At 57.5% G+C, this 25,521-nt stretch overlaps 1 protein-coding gene and 1 long non-coding RNA gene across 6 annotated transcripts; one reads left to right on the top strand and one right to left on the bottom strand.

The window, feature by feature from the left end:
- Positions 1-148: 148 nt before the first annotated feature.
- Positions 149-24,805, bottom strand: LOC105490951 (semaphorin 7A (JohnMiltonHagen blood group)). Of its 2 annotated transcripts, none has more exons than XM_011756964.2 (14): positions 24,593-24,805; positions 9,622-9,773; positions 9,093-9,134; positions 8,702-8,794; positions 8,416-8,500; positions 8,160-8,270; positions 7,400-7,539; positions 6,633-6,817; positions 5,669-5,777; positions 5,377-5,575; positions 2,722-2,849; positions 2,393-2,547; positions 2,132-2,193; positions 149-1,823 (listed from the first exon to the last, which is right to left on the bottom strand). In XM_011756964.2, the coding sequence occupies exons 1-14, from the start codon at positions 24,762-24,764 to the stop codon at positions 1,462-1,464; spliced, it is 1,995 nt and encodes a 664-aa protein (XP_011755266.1). In that variant the 5' UTR covers positions 24,765-24,805; the 3' UTR covers positions 149-1,461. The 2 variants fall into 2 exon arrangements, with proteins under 2 accessions (XP_011755266.1, XP_011755267.1); XM_011756965.2 differs by lacking the exon at positions 24,593-24,805 and adding an exon at positions 24,442-24,557.
- LOC105490950 (uncharacterized) lies at positions 10,229-22,124 on the top strand. 4 transcript variants are annotated; one of them, XR_011626369.1, is made up of 8 exons: positions 10,229-10,471; positions 14,471-14,526; positions 16,294-16,460; positions 19,329-19,432; positions 20,309-20,546; positions 20,869-20,965; positions 21,510-21,675; positions 21,990-22,124. It is a non-coding gene; the product is annotated as an uncharacterized lncRNA (long non-coding RNA). The 4 variants fall into 4 exon arrangements; XR_011626367.1 differs by lacking the exon at positions 14,471-14,526; XR_011626368.1 differs by lacking the exon at positions 14,471-14,526 and having other exon boundaries at positions 21,510-21,579; positions 21,990-22,122.
- Positions 24,806-25,521: the final 716 nt, after the last annotated feature.

Genomic DNA, 25,521 nt, shown 5'->3' with positions numbered 1-25,521 from the left:
GCCCTGCTAAGCTGGCTCCTGGGCCCTAACCAGGACATGCAAGAATGCGTGTGATGCTCACGTAGCCAGGGGGTGGCGAATAATAAACAGGAGCCCCCACCCTCACCCCCTGACCAGGACAGCTTTGCAGGCAAGGAACAGGCGCAGGTAAATAAATAGCTCGTTTATTAGTAATATGTTACATTATTAAAGTGCATTGAGAAGAGGTGCAGGGGCCAAAGCTGGAAGGCCGCTGGCCCCAGCCCTTGCCCTGGGCGGCCAGACACAGCTGGAGAAGGGCCCAGCTCCCCACTGAAATGGATGGACAGGGCTGGGGGCAGGGCCGCCTGCCTGGAGAGCTCGGTCCAGGCCATCCCCACCGGAATTTTCACAGTTTAGCCTAAGTTATAACATGTCCTGAGCGAAGGTGGGAGGCTAGGAGCATGGAAGCACAGCCCCTGGGGAAGGGGGCTGAGGGGAAGGGAGGAGGCCCCCCGCCCCCCAACCCTCAACGCCAAGGGCAGAGTCCTGGAACCTCCCCCTGAGGACCCGGCTCGTCCTTCTAAATGAACACGGTGAACCTACGGCTCAGTTTTCTCCTTCATTCTCCCTTGTCTCTCTCACCCCACCCCCTCCCATAACCACCCCCAACACTGGGGGCTCCAACAACATCCCCCTCAGACCGGGCTCCCAGGGCAGAGCCAGCTCATGCCACTCTCCAAGAACCCATGCCCGTCTCCAGACTCTTATCTCATCCCCGGGAGCCTCAGACTGGGATCACCCCCCTCCCCAACCCATCCCTTCCCAGCCCCTCCCTTTCCCACCCCCCCAGCATGTAGTTTTGGTATTTTCATACAGATGCAGTCGGAAGTAGCTATACATGAAATAAGCCTAACATAAAAATAGAGCTTTTTCCGTCCTTCCGTCCGGAAAGCAAACATCCTTCAATAAACATGCAAGGCGGCTGTCCTGTAGGACCCAGGACCAGAGAGGGAGCTGCAGAGGACAGGGCTGGACAGAGGGTAGCCCTGGGTCTTCAGCAACACCAGCCATCCATCCATGAGAGAGGGAGGGGAAGGAGGCAATGTGGGTACCAAGAGTCCAGAAGGACTCAGGCCTCAGCCCCAGGGTCCAGAGATGGGGTCCCAGCTCTCCCATGGGCTCTTGGGCTGGGAGCATCGCTACATTTAGTCAAGTTTGAGGGATCTGAAAAATATTTTCCAGAAGATAAAATCTTGGGTCATCGATGCCCCAGCTTCACAGTCGGTGCCCTCATTCTCAGCCCCTCACCATCCGTGCGCCACCTGGGGCCCAGCAGCCGCCTGCGGCTGGACGTCTCCAGGCCTGGCATCCTCCACTGGGTTATTCTGTCCCCTGGAAGAAGCGGCAGGCAAGGAGCTCCCGGGCCAGCCGGCTCTGAGTGCGAGACGTTCTAGTGCCCTGGGCTGCAGAAGCCTGAGGCATGCCCAGCCTTGGGAGGCCCTAGTGGACCAGCAAGCCAAGAGTGAGTGTGGGCAGGACCCCCAGCCAGAGGGAGGCGGCCAGGGCACAGGCATGGCCCAGCAGGTGCTCAGCCATGATGCCATCCTCGGGCAGCAGCTGCCAGTGCTGAGCCTCGCGGAAGTAGGAGCCCTCCTGGGCCTCACAGAAGTAGTGGCCGTACTGCTGCGCCGTGAGGTTCTCGATGAACAAGATGCAGTTGGGGCTCTGGTGACCAGGTTCGCAGCTCTGCTCCACGTTCTCCTTGTGGCGCCATGAGTAGGTGGCGTGGCGGGATTCCATAGGGCAGCTCAGGTAGTAGCGAGAGTTCGGGGCCAGGGAAACCTTCTGCAGTGGGGCCTTGTCTGGGGAGGCAGGGGAAAGCAGCCATGAGGAGGGACCGAGAGCTTCCAGGGAAGGATGTGTCCTCCCCACGGACTGGGATCCCAGGACAAGGCTTCTGAATGAACACGGGGAACCCAGCCCTCAGCTTCCTCCTTTGTTCTTCCGTCTCGCTCATCCCACCAAGAGGGCTCCCTTGGCAGGACTGTATCCTGCCCCATGTGCCTGGGGCCCACAGGACAAGGCCATGTCTCCCTCAGACCAGGACAATCAGGGCAGGGCCATACTCCACTCATTGGGCCACAGCCGCCAGCAGGGCCAGATCAGGTACCTGGTTTGGGGTTGGGACACTCCTTGTGTGGCTCAACTGGATTAATGGATTGCAGCACTGACCTGGAGTGGGAAGGACAAAAGAGGCTCAGCAGATACAAGGCTGCAGACCTGGCCCTCCTGTCCTCACCCCAATGCAGTTCCAGCAGAGAGGAGGTTCCCACCAGAAAGGCCCAGTACTGCCACCTCCTCCAGCCCAACAACACCTCCCCCTCTCCCACACCCACCTTCTCCCAGGGATGAGGGATCCTGGCCAACGTACCGTTGGGAACTGTAGATGGAGACGCAGCGGCCCTGGTCCCAGCCGCAGTAGGGGTCTCTGGACATGAGGCAACCGTGGCAGCCCCCGCCATAGACTTCACACAGGTCCAGGGGCACCTGGCTCACCTCCCACTGGGAGCTCACATACAGCTTCCTCTGGAAGGACAGCAGGACTGCATCAGGCCTGGGCCCCACCCCATACTCAGTCCTAAGCGTCCAGGCCCTAAGGCCTAGAAGCTCTTAAAAGAGCACACAAATCACATGCAAAGGAGCCCTGTCCTCAGCTGCGGTCACTGCACAGACCATGGGATGCAGTGGGGGGAGGCTCACCCGCTCAGCATCCAGCGACATGGTCTGGATGGCAGCTGCGCGGCGGAAGGGCTGGATCTCCATGATGTTGAAGATGAAGCTGTGCTCCTGCTCCCCCGGCTCCACCACCTTGTGGATGGTGCCCCTGTCTGTGTGTGGTGGGCAGAGGATCAGTGGGCGGGAGCCCCACTGTGGGGCCGGGCAGCCTCCCTCTAGCCGGGGAGGGGTGGGAAGTCACAGCTCAGGCGAGGGTCACGGGACTGGGGTGGGCAGGGTGAGGAGAGCGTGACTGGGGAGGAATGTGGGAGCCTAAGGGCAGCCCAGAACCTTCCAAGGCTGGTCCAGAGAGGCCATCCTGGGAGGTCCAGGGGTCCCTGGATACGGCCTCCAACATTCCCAAGGCTGCACAGGAAGAACAGAAGCAGGAGCCCCACACCAGCAAGGACAATGTGGCTACTGTCCATGCATCACCTCATTTAACCCTCCACAGCCCTGCGAGGTAGCTGTCATCTTCCTCACTCCACAGATAAGGAAATCAGGCTCAGAAAGGCTAAGCCACTTGCTTAAGGTCACAGAGCTGATGAGCAGCAGAGACCAAGTTGGAACCCAAATCTGTCAGCACCCAACCACTCAGCTGCTTCTACAACTCCCCTGTCTCCTGGACTCTTAGGGAATATATTTACTTTAAATACATTTTTTTATTTTGGAGTAATTTTAGATTTCCCAGAAAAGTTGCAAAGATAGTACAGAGAGCTCCAATCTACCCTTCTCCAGTTCCCCCAATGTTACCATCTTACATAACCACGGTATATTTGTCACAACTAGGCAACTGACATTGGTGCATTACTATTAACAAAACTACAGACTTTATTTGGATTTCACTAGTTTTTCCACAAATGTCCTTCTTCTGTTCTAGGATCCAATTCAGGACTCCGCATTGCATTTGGTCTTAGGGGATATCTTAATTTTATAAAATCTTAGATCTAAAAAGGATCTTGGATTCTAAATCAAGAGTTCCCAAGGTCTTAGAACCGAGCTGCCTGCCTCCTAGACCAATGCTCTCTCTGTTCACAATTAGGGACCAATGGGCATCCTGACCCCTGGTCCTCCCAATCCTACCTCAACTGCTGTCCCAGTTTCTAGAATAGCCTACCTCCCTCTCTCCCTCCCTCCCAATTTCCCAGGGCATCGCCTGCCCCAAAAAAGCAGTCAGATGATCGCCTGCCTAGGACATTTCCTCTACACGTCTGTGATCCTCATCTGTGGACTCTGAGATGTGGCCAGATGCTCCTTGGGCCTGATAAGCCCCCACCCCAGCCACTGCCTTCACAGACATACTGCCCTGTACCTCCTTCCAAACCAGCCCCAGTAACAGCATCCCCCTGGCAAAATTCTCAGGAAAAGAGCCAATACGTCTCCCAGTTGTGAGAGCCTCCCATTCTCTGCAGAGGACTCAGAAAGCTCTATTTTTTAATCTATCCCCAATATGAATGCTGCAGGCTGCAAAATGTGGCCTCCTGCACGGCCCTCAGAGAGAACCAAAACACCTTCCCTAATCACTCAAGTGTGCTCACCTCCCAAGTCTGCAGGAAGGGAATCCATGACCCAAGTCCAGCCTTCCTTGTCCTAGCTCCTGCTCCCAGTCCCGCACTGTGTGACCTCTCCTCCCCTGCTCCCCAGTGCCATCCCTGGCTGACCACAACAGCTGTGCCAGCCACTACAGAAGCCAAGCAAGGACAGGGGCCCAAGGGTGCAGCTGGAATGAATGCGGGGTAAAAAGTCAGGGACTCAGGACCCAGGTCCTGCCCTGTGGGAAATTCCTCTCCCCAAGGCTTCCAGGAGCCAAACAATGGCGCTGGGGTTCCAGTTTCCTACAAGGTCACCAAAGCTGAGATAGTTCCAAGGTGAAGCAGCAACAGGAAATCACATGGAGAATGTGAACAACTGAGGATGGGCGCTTGGGCCTGAATCAAATGGCCCCAGAGGTGCTAGAGGGCCTTTCCAGTCTCAAGGAAGGCAGCTGGCATGGCAAACTGCCACAAACCCAACGCAGGACTGGCTCCTCTGTGTCCTGTGGCTTTCCAGAATGCAGAAGCATCTCCCAGGGCATTCCACCCAGCTTCCCCCAGCGGGGCCTACTCCAGGGAAGAGGAGAAGCTGCCCCTGATCTCTGTGAGACGGCAAAGCCTCTGCCCCTGGAACTCCTTCCTCATGCCTAATTTGTGTCCCACCAACTCCTCAAATGTTTCCTCTCACCTGCACAATCCCAAAGACAGGCGCAGGGCCTGAATCCCTCATTCTGCCTGGCAGAGACCAGGATCCCTGTGGTTCAGGCCCCTCCTCCTCATTTGCCACATGTCTTCCTACCATCTTCTTCCCTGAGTCAGACATCTGGACCAAAGGTGCACCTGGCTTTGCTCAGACTCTCCAGATTTCCGCCTCCAAATCCCAATGCTTTCTTTTCTCCCATCCCCTTCCCCTCTTGCCCCTACCTCCTCCAGGAAGCTCTCCCTGTCTGACTCTTCCACACCCACACACATTAACCCCCCACAATTCTAGTCACTCAATTATTCCTTCCACACGTAAAGGTCCAACTAGATGTTAACTACATTATTCCTTATACCTTTCATGCCCATTTTTACAAAGCAAACTGAGGGTCCCGGGGTAGCCTCTCACCTGTAGTTAGGTAAAGCACATGATAGGTCTCCCCGTGGCTGGCTTGCATGCGGTGGACGACCACTTTCTGGTAGTGGTATTTAGAGTGGAACAATGGCGTCTTCAGGGGCCCCATAGGCTCCACCCTCTGCGCCACCTCTGGGTGACGGTCAGCCACCTGGAAGGTCTCTGTGGGTATCGGCTGCTGGTCTGGGAGGCACTGGGCAAGGAGAGCAGGCCCAGGTCAGTGGGGTGGTGGGAGGTGAGACAGAAGGAGGGCTGGGGCCTGGGCCACGGCTGGTGTCACGCTCACCTTGCCAGGCCGAGGGTTGGGAAGGCTTGAGTGGTAGCCCTTGAGTGAGGAGGTGCGGAAGACCTTGTCAATATCACCGAGGGAATACACGCAGACCGCTGAGTAGTTCCTGCAGTGACATGGAGACCAGCTCAATGGGGGGCCCAGAACCCACCCACCCACCTCTACTCCCCCAGGCCAGCTCTGTGCCTGGCACTGAGTTACCAAACACCCCTGAAAATGGGGAGGGATGGCGGGGAGGAAGGAGAGAAGGAGTTCAGCCTAATTTCTTTGTGCTGCAATCTAAAACCACAACCTTGTATCCTGTTACAGAATCACTGAGTCTAGAGGCCATCTGCTCTACCCGACCCCAAGGCAGGAGGAACCCCAACATGGGCTGAGCAGTTCTCTAACCCTCCCTGGGCACAGGCTGTGGGATGCTGATGCCCCAGGAGGCCAGACCTCCAACCTCTTCCCAGCCGGGGCAGCCCCACCCACCCAGGAGCCACAGAGCAGGGTCTTGGCTTCCTCCACTCTGTCCCTAACTCTCCCCCTACACACCCAACACTTTTGCCTGCTGTGTTTTCAATCAATGAGAATGATTAAGAAGTGTGAATTACCAGGCTCAGGCAGTGCCTGAGCGGGTGTAATAGCACCCAGCTCCCCGAGAGATGCTTCAGCAGCTTCCTCCCAGGCCTAGCGTCCACTCTGGGCACACACAGGTGGCGGGACACACAGGCACAAGTGCAGTCATGAGTGTACATATAGGGCATGCACACACACCCATGAGTGCAGACTCACTCACGACGGTACACACATTGCACTGGCTGTCCCCCTACCCCACACGCAGCAACAGCCTCACTTCTTGAGCCTGCAGCCCCTGCTCATGCCACACCAGGCAGGCCCTCAGCAGGGCCCAAGGCCTCCTGTCCCTACTGGACACTGAACCAATGCCAGCCCCGGCCCCAGGACAAGGGCCACTCACCATGGGTTGGAGAAAACACCATAGACCCTGGTGTCTCTCCACTGGCCGCTGGGGTCAGGGAGCAGGAAGACGTCTTGTAGCCTGTTGAAGTTCTTGTTGGTGGCAGCGTCACTGCATACCAGCATGGCTTTCAGAAAAGTGTTCCACTTGGACACTGACAGTGAGCTTTCCCCACCCTGGTCCCCCTGGAAAGGTAGAGGTGAGAAGAGGCCCCTCAGCACCTGCCCGGGCTTCCCCACACCCTCCAGGAAACCACTGCCAGCAATATCAGCACCTGGGCCCAGAGGAGAAGGCAGGCTGTGAAGGGCCGGGACCTGCCAGGGGTGCCCCAGGACTCAGGGCAGGTCTCCAGATGAGACTCCAGTCAGCAGGCCTGGCTGAGCCAGAGCCCAGGACCAACGGTGCTCGGGGTCAGGGCAGGTGAGAGTGCCAGGTCCCCACAGAGCAGATGGACTCAGACACACATTTACTGACTCACACACCCACACACATGGCACAGCACACTCACACAGGCAAAACACACACACACCCACACCATCATACTCTCACATGCTCACATGCCATCATATGTGCACAGGAGCTCAGCCACCTTTACCCACACACAGACGCGTGACGCTCCATGTACACACAGCTACTCCCACAGTCCCAGACAGACCCACTCCTACATCCGCACAACTTCTACATGCACACAGACACACAGAACTCACCCTCACTCAGACCTATTCACACACAGATATGCAGCCAGCAGCCCTCACGCCCCTGCTCACCCTGCACAGCTGGGCCACACGGGACACATTGAGAGGAGCCTCAGGATTCTTGTCAGGATTGTCCTCTCGGAAGAAGTAGTAGATCTTGTCATCGTAAGCCTGGTCTTGGTGCACGATGGTGGCTTTGATGAACTGTGGGTCTGCCGGGGACAGAGGCGAGTGGGCGTAAAGCTGGGAAGCTTGCCTGGGAGACCACCCCAACCCTGCACACTCTCCTCTCTCCTTCGGGTCTGCACAAACCATGGCAAATCAGATCTGGAAGAGGACTCAGAGCATCAGGTCCAACACCCCCAGGGGCCCTAGGCTCTGCACCTCCACCCCACACCTGTTTTGCCCTCCTCCTACAAAGATGTCATCAGCCCAGGAGCAATGATTTCATGCCTGGGGATTGAGGGAAGGTCCCTGGGGGCCCCTATGTCACTTATGCCCAACTGGCAGAGCCCTAATGAGGAGGGAGTTGGGGGCTGCCTCCACATGAACTCAGCAGAGGATAAACTTTGGTTCCTGGGGACCCTGCGCTGGGTCTGGGGCTCCCTCCGTTTGTGTTCCCAAAGAGGGCTGGGCCCATCCCACTGCTACACCTTGTCTGTTCCTCTGCCCCCAGCCAACCCTAACTCCTCAGGCCTGTACCAAGGTCCTGCTTTCCTGCATGGCCCCAGCGGCCCTCAGGGAGCCCTCCCAGAAACATCAGGCTCCCATCTGCCACCTTAGGTGCTCACACCCCCTGGTCCACCCTCAGCCCAGTCAGAGCCTGACTCACTCTGCATGACAGTATCACTGGTGTACAGCTCACTCTCGCCCCGGATGCGGCGGAACCGAGGGATCTTCCCATTGTATTCCTGCTTCCGGATGGTGGAATACACCTCGTCCCCTGGGGATGGTGGGAGGGGGGCATGAGTAAGGGCAGGCAGCTCCTGGAAGTCCCTCCTCCAGACACTGGACAAGGAGCTGACCACCCCTCTCCCAGCCCAGTTCAGAAGCTTCCCCCTGGGGCGCCTGTTCCAGCACTGCCCTACCTTCAAACAGAACCAGGGAGTTCTCATCCGGGCTGAAGGGGGCATAGCCTCTCATCTCGCCAAGTGGCACCACAGTGTCATTCACCTGTGGGAGATCCAGAGGGTTGGATGGTCATGTAATCCCACGGCCACTGCCTCCCATGATGGCCAGTTTCTCGGCCAGGGGCCCAATCCTCCCAGGGCAAGGGCAGCATTGGAGTCTCGCCATCTCCTTCCCACTTTGAGGGGCAGAAGCCCACCCAGTAGAAGGCGAGCTAATCAGGCACATGGGGAGCAGCCTTCTCACCAGGTTCCAGCAGCTGGGGTGCCGGGCATTGGTGCCACAGGCCAGCAGCCCCTCACTCCGCCTCTCCAGGAGAGTGATGTAGTTCTCGCAGTCCTGCCCGGGTAAGAGAGAAGGGAGGAGAGAAATTGGTTGCTGGAAGGCCCTGGCAGGTCTAGCACTAGGACCCCCAGGATCAGGGAAGAAGGTGTCGGAAGGGTTGAGCATAGGTGACAGCCTCCCAGGACAGCCCAGAGTGGGTGCAGCTGATGCCATCCCCTAAGCACAGAGGACCACGTCTCCCCATCAGTCTGGGTCTCACAGGGCAGGGCCATGCTTCCTTCCTCAGACCCTCAGGGTCTCCTCTCCCTTTACCAAGTGGCTCAGATCCCTCCATACTCCTTCCCCGACTCACCCGCTTATCCAGACAGGACCCCTTTGTGGAGCCAATGTTCACCTGGGGGAAGGGGAGAAGCATTAGTTCACTCTGCCAGGAGTGAGATGCCCCCGAAATGCTTTCCACACAGCCTCAGGATAAGCCCCAAAGGAAGCAACCATTATTTTCATCTGACAGATGAGCAACTGGGGCTCTGAGAGGGTAAGTGATCTACCTGAGGTCAAACAGGGTCTCATATCCAGAGCTGAGGCCCAGAGGGTTCAGAAGACCAGCCATGGGCTCTGGGGCCCAGCTTCCAGCCTGGGCTTTCTGCAGCAGCGCTGCCCAGCTGGCCAGGCCCATTAGCTCCTGTTTTTCTCCACACCGCCCCAGCTCCCCACTCCAATCTGGACTACCTTTAGGGAGCCTCCCCCAGGAACCATTTATAGGATACGGAGGTGGGGGCAGTTTAGGAAGAGATGCCAGCTCCCACGGATTCCCTGAGGCCCCTCGGCAGGGCTAGAGGGGAGATACGAGGGTGGTGGGGCATTGGGGGAGAGAGGCTCACCGTGCGCACAGATGCGTTCTTGCCCTCGGGGAAATCAAAGAGGTAGACCTTGCCGCGTCCTCCCACCCACACGGAGGAGCTGCCTGGCTCATGGAAAAGCACCGTGTGCGGCTCAGTCTGGCCAAAGTCCACCCGGTCCTGCCCTACATGGCCTGAGGAGGAGACAATTAGTAGAAACATTGAAGCCAGGTCCCAAGAGAGAAGACTCTGGGTCCCCTCCACATGGCACACCGGAACCTGCTTGACAACCAGTGCTTTGTGCTCAGCGTCCTGGCAGGGCCTCAGACAAGCTCTGGGCTGGGGTGGCACCCAGACGCAGAGAGCCAAGGACAGGAGAAGTAAGAGATCCTCTGGTGGGCTCCAGCAACCAGCTGTCCTTACCTACAGCACGGCCCCTCCCCTAGTGTGGCAGCCTCTCCTTCCTTCACAGTGTGTGTGACTTCAGAATGGGGCAGGATTTAGGGACCTCTTGGGGGAACAGACCCCCTCCTCTGGCACACACTCTTGAGGGGCTGGGCTCCGGCAGGAGGACCAGGGCTCCTTGGCTATGCTCTGGGAGGCTTTCTGTTGTCCTAAGCCAAAGCAAGTGGTGCCCCCCGACCCCAGGCCTTTCAGCAGGCAGCAGGGCCTCCAAGCACCCCCCTTGGAGTCCAGGTTCCGAGGAATCACAATGCTCAGAATCCCTTCTCCTCCTTCAGGAATCCCTCTCCAACCCCTCCTGGTCCCTCCCCAGCCCCTTAGTGAGCACTAGACTAAAGGAGGAAAGGAACCTCAACATCTACTCCCTCCCATTTCACAGATGGGAAAACAGAGGCCAAGGGAGGGGCAGCCCAAGGGCACATGGAAGCAGGTCAGTAGCAGATTCTGAACCAGAGCCTATACTCCTGCCTACCAAGCTGGACTCTGCACCATGGCCCACTCTGGCCTGGTTTCACCCACGGAGATGTTAGCTCTCCTGGGGGTAAAGATCAGCTCTCCCTCCCCAGCAACTCTGGGACAGGGGGACCTTCACAGAGCACAGCCTGGGCCTTTCAGCAGAAGGGCTCACTGGAAATATTTTCCCCAAAAAAGAAACTGACTGCAGCCACTGTCTCTGGGGAGATGTCTCATCTCCAGTGACACTACTGAGGTTGTCCTGGTTGTAGGAGTAAATTATAGGGATGGGATGGCCTGTGGCTGTGCCCCCAGCAATCAGCCACAGCCAGCATCTTCCCCTCTGACCAGCCGGGGCCTCACCCAGGAACTGGGTCTGACCACTGTTTTTCCAGTTGCAGGAAACTCTGGGGCAGCCAGCTTGGCAGTGACACCCAAGCTCCAGTTCTGACCAAAAAAAACTACCATTTCCTCAACTCTGCCCCCGATCCCTCTGACTCCCATTGGAGCCATATTGATTCTGCATTAACGGGGGTATGGAGCAGCTGGACCACACACGGTGCAACCACACCTTCATTCTTTAAGAAACATCCCTTCACGGTCAGGTCACCCCTGGAAGTGAGCATTCTTCACCTCTTCTGTGGCCTGGTGCACTGTGCAGAGGAGAATGCTGAGGTACCCTGGGAGACATGCCAAGGTCACATCAGCAGGCAGGACAGATCAGCTTGTCCAAAGGTGGAGTATCAGCTCTCAGGAGCAAGGCAGGCCACAGAAATGCTGAGCTCACTGTCCTTGGGTGGTGTAGTTCTCCTGGTGCACATCATAAACAGCCCAACTGAACAGCTCCGGGGATATCAGCCCTCCCTGGCCCCCAAGCCTCCCTCCCTGTAGGCCCCAGATGTGCAGAGCAAGGGCTGAAAGGTACTGGCACTTCAGTGGGAGGGAGGGAGGGAGGGAAAACTGGCAGGTCTTGGGTGCCGCCCTGCTCCCCCTACCTTCCTGGGATAGAATTAGAGTGCTGGGGTCACAGACACAGTATTCCCGACTCAGCTCCCATGACTCCCCTTCCACCCGCAGCCCAAGCCGCAGCCACCATCCCCTATGGCCCAGCCTGGAATCCAGACAGTCTGCAGCCCCAACTCCCCTCCCGCTCCCCTCCCATCCCCCAATAGCCAGCCTGGCAGCCACGAAAAGGTGCATGTCTGCATCTGGAGATGCTGGGCTAGGACCCGAGATCCATAGCCCCTGGGAGTCAAAGCAGAAAAGTCCCAGCCGTCAGACTGTGCTAGCCACCTCCATCAGTCACCTTAGCCCCACACCTGCACCAAGGCCACAGGCCCAGGTCTCCAAGGGAGCCAGCAAGGCCAATTTGGTACAACTACTCAAGGGGAAAGAGGCACCAGATAGGACCCTGGGCTGGGGGGTGGTGCCTCATCTAGGAGTTGCAGGGCTGTTGAAGAGAAGAGGAAAGCAGTCCTGCCCTAGGGAGTCGAGCCTGACAAGCCTGACGGCCCCTGATGGCCGAGGCATGGCTGGGTCCCGGAGAGTAAGGTCTGAGGGGGAGCCTGGCCCTACTCTGGGAACACATCTGAGGGGTCAGACAGCCGCACCACAGAAAGCTTCCACAGCTCCCCAGCAAAATTGTCTTAGCATGGACCACAGGGCTGCCCACAAAGTATCTGCTGAAGACATGAAGGGAGGGTGAGGGCTGCTGGCCCCTGGGTAGGAGCTGCGGCACTAGGGCCAGGACAATCCCATGCGGATCTGCAAGCTTGAGCCCAGTTCCCTTCAAACCCTAGCCACAATGGCTAGGGCGGAGGAAGGCAGGGACTGTTCGTCCCATTTTGCAGGAAAACGAACAGGAGCCCAGGAGCACGGCCTCCCGTGACCCCCAGGTTCCTGCCCCTCCCAGCTCACTTCTTGGTGATGCATATGGGCTAGAGGGAATGACACCAGCTCAGCCCCAGGACAAGGCCTTGGCCCATTCTCCACCCCAGCCCCGGCCTGGGTTCCCGCACCGCCCGAGGCCCTCAAAAGGCCTGATTGTGCCCGGGAAGTGTCGAGCAGCAGCAGCTCGATGAATACATGAAAGGAAGCTTTGTTTAGGTTGGCAGGAGCGGGGGCTGGGGGCTCAGGGGCAGGAGGGCTGCCTGGAAGTGAAGGCAGCACCAAGCCATCAGGGCCAGGCCTCGAGTCTCTGCACAGGCAGGGGCTGAGCAAGGCCAGGGGCTGCCCCTAAAAAGGCCAGGCCAAGGGAGTACGTGTCATATCCCTGAACATTTTCTTTTTGCTGCTTTATGAACTCAAAGAGAGAGGAGAGGTAGATAAAAGCTGGATGGGCCCAGAACAGGCAGGGAGGGAATGCCAGGCAGGGGACACAGACTGAGCAAAGGTAGGGAAGGTGGCTGTACAGAGGGCAGAGGCCATGCGCTGCAGCCTGGCACAGTCCTAATGAGAGAAGAATCAGGAAGGTGAGCTGAGGCCCACGTGTGATGGGGGAGGGAAGATGCAGCCTGTCCAAGGACACACTGACCCACTGCCCATCACTCTCCCCTGCTGCCTGAACTCTACGAGCAGGGCCAGGAGTGGAAAATGCCTCCCCATCCTCTGGCGTCCCCCACCTCCTGGCTCCCCCTGCTTCCCATCCTGCCTGTCTAAAAGGAGCACCGTCTGGCACCGTGTCTCCCCCCTCACTACCCAGCCTGACGCATTAGTGGCTGACTAAGTGGTAGCTAAAAGCTCCCAGAATAACCAGGGGTTCAGGCAGGGGAGGGGGCTAGGGACACATGGGGAGGGCATAGCCCAGAGGCAAGCCAGGCACAAGACAACCCACCCCCCACCCCATGTGATTCCGAGCCAATCCTCGCTCCTGCTGGACCAAGAAAGCACATTCAGGCTGCCCCGTACCCAGCCGGACTCCATAGTTCCCCTGAGTCCCATTTCTCATGGTGGCAGGGCCAGCAAGGCCCAGCTCCAGTCAGATAGGCGGGCTGCAAGGAAGGCTGGGTTATAGGAGATAACCTCCACCAGACACAGCCCTGGGGCCAAGTGCTCACGGGGCTCTGATCCCATTGGAAAGAATGGGGCCTGACTCCTTGGGGCCCCTACCCTTGATCACCACCCCAGCAGCTGACCGACTGTGGCAAGTCTGGGCCTCTGGGGTGCGTTTCCTAAAGCAGGCCTGCCTGGTGGCGCACGCTTCCTCTTCTCATTCACTCTGGTGCTGTCACCGTCTGGCCCGCTGTCCCCATACTCTTGTTGTTTGTGAAAGAGGAGTGCAGCTCCAGGGGAGGGCAGAGTGGGAGGTGGTGTTGCCCATGAAGGGGCTGGGTCCCATGCTCTGGTCTGGCAAAGCCAGCCTTGCAACCTGACCCACTGACCCAGTGGGCCTTGAATGCTAACCTCAAGGAGCCCTTTGAAAGTGGGCAGAGAGTCAGGCTCTGAAAATGGCAGGAATGTGGGCACCCCCCCGGAGAATGCCTAAGTCAGGCAGTCAGAGAGGCCCCGGGCCAAGGAGCAGAAAGCAGGCCGACCTCAGGTCGGAGAGCCAGCACATCTGGCAGGAGCCTCCTCCCACAGTTGTGCCCCCACCCCTGCACTGCCAGGCCTACCTCACACCCTTGCCCAACCACATGCCTGGCAAACAGAGTAGAGGGAAGGCCCACATGATGCCCAGGAATTAGCCTGCAGCCTCCCCACCTTTTGGAATCCCACATCCACATGTCAAGGTGGAAGGGAGAGGATCTGAACAGTCATTGAACTGAAGGACGTGGAGGCCAGAGAGGCTGTACCACTGGCCCAAGGACACAGAGCGAGGGAAGCTCCAAGTTTCCAGTACCCATTACCCAGCTGCTTCTCTCCAGGATCACATCCTGGGCTTCCTGGAGAGCCTCTGATTTGCAAAAAGCTGTATATTCAGCCTCTCCCTACTTCCCTGAATCATCCCTACTCTACCCTTCCCTCTCTTGCTCACTAGGTGCCGAGTCACTAACCTGATAACTAAAGGGAATCACCCGCCCACCCACCTTCCAGGTGAGGCCCTGATCTCCCAGGGGCCTTTAGTGATCAAAGCCTTAAATCCAAAGGAGTGACTAATGGTGGAAGTGTAGGTGCTGTGCATGTCAGAGTGGTAGAGGAAACCCTTCCACTAGGGGTGGGAGTACAGGAACAAACGTTTCTGTCTCTCCTGATATGGCCAGGAAGAGGGTGTGAGAAGCCTGGTTTCCAGGGTGGCACTGGCTTGGTGCTAAGGACAGGTCATGGCTGCAGGTGGGTCCTGGCAAAATTCAGGCAGGGTTAGGTTCTAGATTAGCTAGCTGCCTGGCAGGAGCAGAGCCTGTGTGCTGGGGCAGGTGGTGGGGCCTCGAGATAGCACTCAGCTCATGGAGGAGTGAGTAGTCTACCTTCTTTATGAGCCATGAGAAGAGCGCGCTGTGTGCTGGGCCAAAGGGGAGTATCCTCCCACCCACCAAGGTCAGCTGTGGGTGGGAGGGGAGTATATCTCATGTGTGGCTCAGCCCTGACTCCAAGAAGTCTCATCATCTCTTTGGTGGCCGGACAGCTGGCTGGCTGTGACGGTGACTGAGGCTGGGCCTTCCTGGGTTCACTTTCCTCCTCTGTGGTTTAGCTGGGTGTGAGTTGGGGTAGATGCTGGTACTTGTTTGGGCCTGGGTTTTACGACCCACCAGGATTCTTGAAACAAATCATAAAACAATCAGGGTTAAGTCCATGGGTCTTTCTGGGAAAGTGTGACTCTCTGAGTGCCACAGAAGTCAGACAGTTTTCTGGAAGTGGAGGCGGCAGAAAAAACTGACACTCTCATCTGCTTCCACTGACCAGCCCACCAAACCCCCAGCCACCCTGTAAAGAAGGCAGGACAACCTGTATTGCCGTTTTACAAACAGGAAAACTAACGCCCTTCCAAGCCACCAAGGTCTGGATGCTCTCCCCACGGCACCACTGTGCTCAAAGGACCAGAAGAAGGTTTGGCTATTGGGGAGACTGTCTGGGGCAAAGTCCTGGGGAGAAGGGTCAGTGTGGAAAGCAGTGTAATGAGGGGCTGTGCTGGGCAGGATTCAAGGACTCAGGGAAGGAAGGCCGGTAAGGAGGCCCTGAGCCCAAGCCCAGGGAAGGCCGGAAGCCCAGGACAAACACTATGTCCTGTCCACCTTCCGGCTGTTCTCCAGCCCATCAGGTTCCAAAAGCCCCAGAGTGGGGCCGAAGTCAGCTGGTGGCTCCTTCAAAGCAGACAATGGGTAGCGGTGCAGGGCCTGCCCCTGGGCCCAGAGCCAAGGCAGGGGTGGGGGAGAGGGCAGAGGATGGCTACACCACCCCAAGTGGAGGGAGGGAGGCAGGTGGAAGACTGTTGAGAAACAGAAGGTTACCCAGTCTTAGCCTTAGCCTGAACCAGCAGGGGAGACCGAGCAAGGGCAGCCAGCCAGCAAAGCCCATTAGGGAGAACTGGCAGGGGCTGGGCTGCCAGGGCTGCATTCCATCAGAAACCAGAGATGCCAGAGGAGGAGGAGGAAGATGATGACGACGATGATGATGCCCCTACCACCCAACCCTTCCATCGCATTTACTACGTGCCAAGCACTATTCCAAATAAGTTTTAACTCAATCATCACTGAACTCTCATGAAGTAGGTTCTTTTATTATCCCCATTTTGCAGATGAGGACTGTGAGACACAAAGAAGCTGAGTAACTTACCTAGCATTACACAGCTAGTAAGAGGTGGAGCAGAGGTTCATACTCAGGCAAGCTGACTCCAGAATCTGTGTTTATAACATTGTATTCCAGAGACGGGCCCGTGGAGGCTTCCAGGCCAGCCATTCCCAGACAGATGAGGAGACCAAGGCCCACAGAGGATGAAGCCCAGTTAGAGGCTACTTGGCCAATGAAGGCCTGACCTCTGCCCATAACACCCTGAAGACAGTGTGTAAGTGAGCACGGGTTTGCAGGCCCAGGTGAGAGTAGTGAATTCCTATGCTTTGATGTTGTCCTGGCATCCGTTTTGAATATAATCTGGGCTTTCTTACACCAGAAGCAGGGCTGTCACCCTTGACACCGTTTCCAGCTCCCTGCCCCCTCCCGGTTCCTCAATGTGCTCAATCCAGATATCTACCATAGACCATAGACAGTCATCTCCTGGTGACTGCCTCCCTGTGGGACAGCTACATACAGCCCATTTAACTGGTCCCGCTGACCCCACAGCCCGCATGGACTGTGCAGACAGGCCAGTGACCTTGTCTCAGTCACAACATGACCTCCTGGAACTCATGACTGCTTGCTGTAAACTCACCAATTAAAACTCCCTGTGGAGGCCAGGCACGGTGGCTCACGTCTGTAATCCCAGCGTTTTGGGAGGCTGAGGCGGGCAGATCATTTGAGGTCAGGAGTTCTAGACCAGCCTGGCCAACATGGTGAAACCCCGTCTCTACCAAAAATATAAAAAAATTAGCCAGACGTGGTGGTGTGCACCTGTAGTTCCAGCTACTTGGGAGGCTGAGGCAGGAGAATTGCTTGAACCTAGGAGGCAGAGGTTGTAGTGAGCTGAGATCGCGCCACTGCACTCCAGCCTGGGTGACAGAGCGAGACTCCATCTCCAAAAAACAACAACAACAACAAAACAAACTCCCTGTGAAAAACTTGTTTGAATAACACCTTGGACCCCATAAAGATGCTGGCCCATGGATCCCTCCACCCTGCATGTGCTCCCTGACCTCCACGTGTGTGGCCTCAGGTATGCCAGGTATCCCTCAAGACCTGTTAGTAACAAAATCTTTATTTCCACCTGTCTCTCTCTTAATCATGGAAGGAGTGCTCTCCATCTTAGAGATCCTAAGTTACAACAGTGGGGCAGGAATCTTCTCATGGTGCAGCGTGGGGCCCTGGTCCTGAGTGACTGAGTAGGAAGACAAGTCTCTCAGATCTCTGCTCAGAACATAAAGTACTCTGTGGGGCCGGGCGCCATGGCTCATGCCTGTTATCCCAGCACTTTAGGAGGCCAAGGCAGAAGGATCACGTGTGTCCAGGAGTTCGAGGCTGCAGAGAGCTATGATTGCACCACTGCTCTCCACCTGGGAGACAGTGAGATCCTGTCTCAAAAAAAAAAAAAAAAAAAAAGTACTGCATGCTCTGAAGCTGACCACAGTGAAGAGCAGAGTGTGCTCACCAGCCAGGTCCCCACCCAGCCAGCCCTGGCCAAAACACTCACCTCCGCTCCTCAGCTCAAGGACCCACCATGGCTCCTATCTGCCCATCCAAGCAGGGCCCAAAACCTCAGGGCAGGGCAGTCAAGGCCCACCTCATTTCTGCACAGCTCTGCCATGGCTCATTCCCATCTCTGCACTTTACTCCTGTTCTCCATTCCCTGGATTGACCTTTCCCCTTTTCTCTGTGCACATGGATCTTACCTGTCCTTGAAAATCTAGCTAAATCCCTTGGATCCAGGAAGTATTCCAGATTCACTGCCCGTACCTTCAACCTTGTACCACAAACCATCTGGCACTACCATCTTCACTCAGATCATGCTGTCTAATGGGATTTCATCTGGCCTGTGGGGTCCTCAAGGTGAGGACAAGGCTTCCTCTTGCTCTATGTCTTCCATTGCCAGGGAGCAGCTCAGACAATGAAGAAAGGCAAGACTGGGGCAGGCCAAACTCCCATGCGAGAGGGACAGGTATCCTAGAACAGATGCCTGGGTCACCAATGGGGTGCAGAAGTCATCACAGTGACCTTCCTTCCTCGACAGGCTGGGCCAGAGCTCCTGCCTCAGCCTCCCAAGTAGCTGGGATTACAGACGTGTGCCACCACACCCAGCTAATTTTTTTGTATTTTTAGTAGAGACGGGGTTTCACCATGTTGGCCAGGCTGGTCTCGAACTCCTGACCTCAAATGATCCGCCTGCCTCGGCCTCCCAAAATGCTGGGATTACAGGCTTGAGACTCTGTACAAACAACAATATGAATAGTTGTCTGTGCTGTACTCTGCCCCCACTCTATGCCCTTGCCCCTAGCTCTAGCCTGGCTCCTCCTCCTCCCCCAGGAAGCCTTCCTTGATTACACCATCCCACACTGACCTTTCCTGCTCTCACCTCCTGTCACAGTCCTAGGCTACATCTGCAGGTCATTCCTGACTTTCCCAGGGGTCCACCCTACTTCACAGGCAGAAGATCCACCTCTCCAGGAATGTGGGGGGCTCCCCAAGGGCAAACCCAGGGCTTCTCTTCCTGACTCTCCCCCAGAGGAGCCGAACACAGACCTAGGCCTGCTGCCCTCCATGATGAGAAGTTACCCAGGGGTGCTGGCACAGAGCCCAAGCCTCTGGCTGGAAGCATGGGGTGCAGAAGGCATGGCAGGATCAGCCTAATCCCAGGCTGTCATGACAGTTAAAACCAGATTAGCCTGAGCCGGGACACAGATCAACCTGTCCTTGGCACCCAAGGCCCAGGCCACCTGAGGAAAGACCAGAAGGGGTATATGGAGCTGGTCCAAATTCAAGGTCCTGAAGAGAGGGCACTGATGGCTGGTGCGGCTCCTAGAACAGACAGCACTGGGGCAGGAAGAGTCTGAGCTCAGCTGAGCTAGCTGAGGAAAAAAGGCACTCAAGGAGCCCCCAGCCTGGGACAGAGTATGACGGCGGACAGAAAGCTGGAAACAGGCTGAGAGTTGGGGCAGAAACAGGCTCAGAAGACTCAGCCCCGGTCCCAGCTCTGCCTGTCTCATTGGGTGACCTCGGGCCAGTCCCTGTCATCTCTGAGCCTCAGTTTCTCCATCTGTGGAATGTTTGGCTGGCCTAGCTAATCTCTGGCATTTCTTTTCTGACATCCTAAGCTAGCGCTGTCAGGCTGTGTGGGTTGGGGTCATCCAAGAAGGTCCCTCAGAAGAACTGAGAAAGAACCAGCAACCTCCTTTCTGGGCAGAGCAGAAAGGAGGAGGTAAGTGGGGTACAGAGAGGAGTGGGGTGCAGAGAGGAATGGGGGAGCCAGGGAGCAGTGAGGGAAGAACCATGGGAGTCCAGGAGGCAGTGGGGCCAGGCCACCATGCAGGGCCTGGGGAAGGCGGCAGCTGTGTGCCGTGTGTTCCAGATGGGATGCAGCATAGGGACGGAGGTCCTCCAGGAGGCTGGGCACAGTTCTGGAGACACAGTAAGGCCAGGGCCAGGGAGAGTAAAGGGCTTGGAGAGCCACCCCATACCATTCGGGGCTGAGAGGGGACGGTCCCTCGAGGCCTGGCTGGCTAGGGAAGGGGGAACTCTGTCCTCTGAGGAGGCAGGGCCCAACAAGACGCCGGGGCTCTCCATTCCCTGGCTTTCTTTCTAGCCTGTCTGGCTTCCTGAGGACAGGACAGCTGGCCATACACCTAGTGGCTGGCCCTTCCTGCAAGGGTACGGAACCCTGGCTCTTCTGAAGGCAGGACAGGTTAAGGGCCCCTTCCTCCCCCAACTATGGACGAAGGAAGGCTCCCGGGGCAGCCATGCTGGGCCAAAAAAGGAAATCAAGAGAAGTGGAAACTTTTCAGTGCAGAGCTGCCGACCAAAGCGGGGGAAGTGCAGTCAGTCTCTTGTGACAGAGCCCTGTGAAGCTGGGGGTGGACAGGCCGTCAGCTAGTGGTCCATGCACTCCCGCTACTGCCCCCTGAGGGCTGCCAGACCTGCCCCCTGGGTTGAACTTCACATCCCACCTTGCCTGGCCCTCCTCAAAACACAGAGCCCAGCTTTCCCTGCTTCCCTCAGGGCCCCACCTTCAGCCCAGATAGTGATCTATCCACGCCACCCCCACCCCACCACCTCCATGCTCCTTCCATCTCTGCAGAGGAAGAGCAGGAGAAGACAGAGCTGAGGGACAGACCTTCTCACCTGGAGACTGTCCTGTGGTCAGGAGTCAATGCGGAAAGCCGTGGTCTCCCTGGACCCAGCCCCAGCCTCCCACCAGGGAGCTGTGACGGGGCTATGGCCTTGCCAGCACTCGAGAGGCCTTCCCTGCCTGCCACGGCCTTTCTCCAGTGGATGCAGCCTTCCTCCCCACTGCTGGGCCAGCCATAGGATGACAGGTATCCCCTCACCTATGCCCAGCTGGATAAGTTTCAAACTTTTCGGAAGCCCCCAGGCCCAGGCTGACTCAATACCTCCTCATATGGGGGCCCCTCACATGGCTTCTCTCCTCTCTGTGGTCCTTGCTGTAAATTCTTGGGTTTAAAATCCTATTAAGTGGGGTGCTTCCTCCTGTTCCTTCCCTCCCCCAGCTGATTCACTCCTCCTGCCATTTCAGCTTGCTACCTCTTCCGGGAAGCCCTCCCTGATTGGGAAAATTGGGTTAGACATCTCCTCAGTGCCCATAGCTGCTCTCTGTTACACATTCTGTTGTACCTGCAGGTTTATCTGCCCATCTCCATCTACACTGAAAAGTCTCCAAGGGCATAGAATCATCTTGTTCCATGATCCCCAAGCTCAGCCTCAAGACCAGCACAAGGTTGGCCCCAGCAAATGTTTGCTGAGTGAATATGTCCACCCGTGAGGGCACAAGCTAATGAGCTATTTCCTCCAAATGATCCTCAGCCTTTGGCCCATGAGAGAATAAGGAAAGAACATGAAACTTAAGGGTTTCCCCTGACTTCCCAGGTTTCAATTTCTCCTCTAGATTTCTGGAAATCTAAGATTTAAACAGGCCACCACAGACTCTGTCCAGCCCCTCCCATCCCAGAGAGATAGAAATCCTAAGACATTAAATCTCAGACAAGGATAAGCCCCCTCTCCTACCCTCTTTGGGCACTTGGGGAAACTGAGGTTCAGTAAAAGACAAACACTTGCCCAGAGTCACAGAGCAAATTAGGTCACAGCCTGAACCAGGCTCCCAACCTCCCAACTCTCTCCCCTATACCACGGTCATCCTTGGACCTGTGCCAGCATCCATTCCACCAGACCTGCTCTCAGAATCTTCACTGTCCAGGACAGAGGGGTCACAGAGCTTGGTAGGAAGCTCCTGATGACCTCACCATGCATTTCTCTCGGCTTAGGAAACTCCCCCTCTCCTCCAGAGAATTGCCCCCCCACCATGAGACTCTGCAGAGGAAGTTCACCTTGAAGGTGATGAACACATCTAAGTCCCCAAGGGGGCAAGGATTTCCACTGGAAATGCTGATGATTGGGGAGTCCCAGATGTGACCTCATCCCCTGGAGGAGGTAACAAACCTCCTGCCCTGGGGAGCAGCCCCAGAATGGCTCCCCAGCAGCCACCAAGTCAACAATAACATCCCATTGTTCAATAGGACAAAAGCGAGGGAGGGCAGAACCAGCTGGGCAGGTTGAGACTGGGGATGTGGGCTCTGTTTCCCCATGGACAGGCTGGTTCACCTCTGACTTTGGGGTTCAGGACCTTCCATGCCTTCTCTACCTCCTCCAACCACTGATAAAATGGAAGAGGGGTGCACAGCTTACACAGGCATGCCAACCTCCTTTTAAGCCCCAGACCTCACCTGCAATCTACTCCCTTCCAGTCGCTGCTTGCAGGAAGATCAGGACCACACATGCACATCCTTGACTTGCCCATGTGTCAGCGACAGCCCTTGGGAGACAACCCCTAGAGCCTTACTTGCTCTGGCAAGCTCTAAGGGTCAAAGACAAGTGCGGAGCTCAAGGGCACCCAGCAGGTACATGATGGCCCATCTCTCTCCCTGGCCTGCGCTATACTGTGCCAGACTTTCATCAGGCTGCAGAGGCAGCAACCTCCCTGATCAGTGCAGGCTGGGCCACTCTCAGAGTTCCCTGCTTTAATCTTTCTCTAGAACTTGGGGATCCAAGCAGCAGAAAAGAAAGAACTTTCCATACCTATTCCAGTCCCCACAGCTGTCCTGACTCAAAACTAAAATCCCCATCTATGCCTCACAGAGAAATGGCTCCAGAACCACCACCATCCCTGATTTTGTCATTCCTGGATACCACCATACTCGCACCCACCCACTGGTAGACAGAGCTCTAGACTTCCAGCAAGACCCCCTCTTACCCTATTCCTGGGTTTGTCCTACCCAAGCCCATTCCTGTCCGATTACCATGTGTCACCCCACAGGAGACAAGAGGCAGCTGTCAGTCGGGCACACCATCACCAGCTGGTGGCCCTGGGGGTGGGGGGCAGGTGAATGGCAGGGCCTGTCTGGCCAGTGGGGCACCTGGCACTGGTGAAGGAGACCACAGACTGTCCTTGGACAAGACTGGTGAATGGTTGGCAGACCCCAGCCAGTGGGGTTCAACAGTGCATTACTAAGCAGAGGGCACAGCCAGTGTGGCTACAGCAGTGAACTGCGGGTAGGGGAGATAGCCCATGGAGCTGGGCTGGGAGCTTCGAAAAGTGGGTAAGAGGACTGAAAGCAGCTTTAAATAGCCTCAGGGTGGGAACTAAGTGCCCAGGATGGGATGTATGCATTAAGTGCTAAGAAGCGGGTGTGCATTAAGTGGGGTGGGGGTGGGGGGTCATGGGAAGACTGTGGGACAGGCAAACAGAGCCAAAATGCAAAGGGTTTGATGTAGGGAAAGATTCCAGAACACTCAGACATGCCCATTTGTCCCTTCCAGAGTGCCCACATGCTATGATGTCCAAGACAGCCAAGGGGACTGAGGGAAGGCAAAGCTGCTGTGAGGGCAAACGAAGCTGGGGCTAGAGCTGGGATTGCAGAGTGGTGTGCAGGTCTCCTACATGCACAGGCGGCTAGAGCTCTAGCAGGGCTGCTTGGCTTCCTCCAGGAGCACCTCAGGCTGGGTAGCCGAGTTGGTCCCCAGAACACCTCATTCATAGTCCCTGAACCATCTAAATCCTTCTCCCCTCCCTAACGCAGAACCTGGACTGGTCCTGTGCCAGATCAGAGCCCCTGCCTGCACCTAAGCACCCACACTGCTCAGTGACCTTGGGCAAGTCACATTCCCTCAGCTACTGCGGCAGTTCGGGCCACTCGTTTTCTGTATGGTTTTTTTTTCCCCTCTGCTAATAATACCTGCCCCAGATAATGCTCAGACTCCCGCAATCCCTGCAAACTGCCAAAGGCATCAAAAGGCTCCCGGTGGGGCTAGACCCGACCAGTCCCCCCAGTCCCCACTGCGACTCCCCCACCATCACCACAGGGGGGCCGCAGACACGCCAAATTTGGGGACAGAGCCGAGTCGGCCTGGGGGCGGGGAGGCATTTGTGTGCAATGCAGGGGAGGGGAGATCAGTTCCTCACGGCAGAAAGCCTCAAACACCCGCCTAGCCGGCTTTCTGTCCCATAGTACAGGGTTTAAACTGAGGTGCCTTGGGGGAGACTCCGGTCCCCCAGGTTCTTATACCTACCCTGGCCTAAAGGCTGCACCCCCGCCCTAGATCCAGCGCCTGGGGGTCCCAACAGCCGTGCCCCACCCAACGGGCACTGCCCCCCAACGCTGGAGCCGATTTCTGGTGACAACTGCCACGTGCGGGCAAGGGGGGAGCAGCCGGTGCCGGCATTGCGGAGGCAGCGCCCTGGTACCCCAAGCCCCCGCACCACACCATGTCCCGCCGCCTCGCCGCAGGGTGCCCACCCCCTTGCCTGGCCCGAGCTCCAGGCCGGGGCGGGGGCGGGGGCAGGCGGCGGGGTCTTTGTTCCCGCTGCCGAAGCGCGGCGGCGGCGGCAAGGGGTCCGCGCCCCCCTCGCCGGCCCAGCCTGCGCCCCGCGCGCCAGCAGAGCCCGCAGCTCAAGAGGAGGGGACCGGGGTTGGTGTCCCGGGCGGGGCAAGGGTCCTGCGCCGAAGCCCCCGAGCCAGAGAACCCAGACTGGCTCGGGGCCGAGAGAGGGGCCCGCCCCCTCCCCTGGCGCCCGGGCGTTGCGGCTCCCGGCTGCCAGAGACTTGGTGCGACTTGGCCGGGGCTCCGGCCCCGCCGCTCGCTCGCCGCAGCGTTACAGCCGGCTCTGGTGTGTCAGCGCACACACTCACACACACTCACCCAAACCCACACGCTCCACGCGAGGACAGCGCGGGGACAGCCCGGGACCCGCAGAGCCAAGCGCACGCACTCCCTCCGGGTGCAGCATACTCCGCACCCGCCCCGCGCAGCGTCTGATCCCGCGCCCGACCAGCCGCGCGGCGCCGCCTACCTTTCCAGACGGCGAAGATGCGGGGTCCGCTCCTTGAGTGGCCTTGGGCGGAGGCGGCGGCCGCCCAGAGCAGCAGCAGCAGCCGCAGCAGGAGCACCGACCGAGCCGGTGGGCCAGGGACGCGGGCGCGCGGTGCGCTGGGGGCGGCACGTCCGGGCGGAGGAGGCGTCATCCCGTGGCCCCGGGAGCGACAGCAGCAATCAGCCGAGACTGAGCCAGCGCCCGGCCGCAGGCAGACCCAAGCGCTAGGAGGCGGAGCCAGCGCTGACCCCACCCCGCCCCTCCCCCCGCCCCTCGCAGCCTTTTCTCGCCTCACTGGCTTTCCTGAGCGAGAGCGGAACCGCTGGGGGAACCTTCGCACCCTCTCCCGGGCAACTCTACGGGGAAAGCCCAGCTGCGGACAAGCCAGACTTGTGGTCTTCTGCCAGGGGCGGCAGGCCCTATCCCCTCTCTGGGCCTCAGTTCCACTCCCTGCACCCCATAAAAAGATTGGCCTAGAAGTCGTGGAGGACCTCTGTCCAAAGGCACAGAGGAGTCCAACACCCAACAACCTTGCTATGGCCAGCTAAGTGGTTCGCACCCTGAGGACTATGGTCCTTGGAGGATGAGTTCGCCTAAGTGGACACGGCTCCCTGCTGAGCCTACCAGCAGGCACAACGATGATATGTGGGGAGCACTCAGGGACCCGCTATTGCTCTGCCTGGGAGAACACTGGAAATTTTTCATCTTGGCCTGGCTCCTTCCCCTCCCTCTCCTTTCTCCTCCCTTCCCCAGCCAGCAGCCTTCTGGGCTGCCTCCCCCCCAGCCAGCTGGTGTACGCTCAGAAAATCCAAACTCATTTCCATGTGAGTGGAGGGGGATATAATTAGGAAGGCCCCTTCCCCAAGTAGAGAGGGGAGCATCCCCCATGCCCAAGACTCACTGTGGGG

Source organism: Macaca nemestrina, chromosome 7 (assembly GCF_043159975.1).
Source record: "Macaca nemestrina isolate mMacNem1 chromosome 7, mMacNem.hap1, whole genome shotgun sequence".
Lineage (NCBI taxonomy): Eukaryota > Metazoa > Chordata > Mammalia > Primates > Cercopithecidae > Macaca > Macaca nemestrina.
The sequence above is the reverse complement of the archived record's forward strand: the minus strand, read 5'-3'. Positions and strand labels throughout refer to the sequence as shown.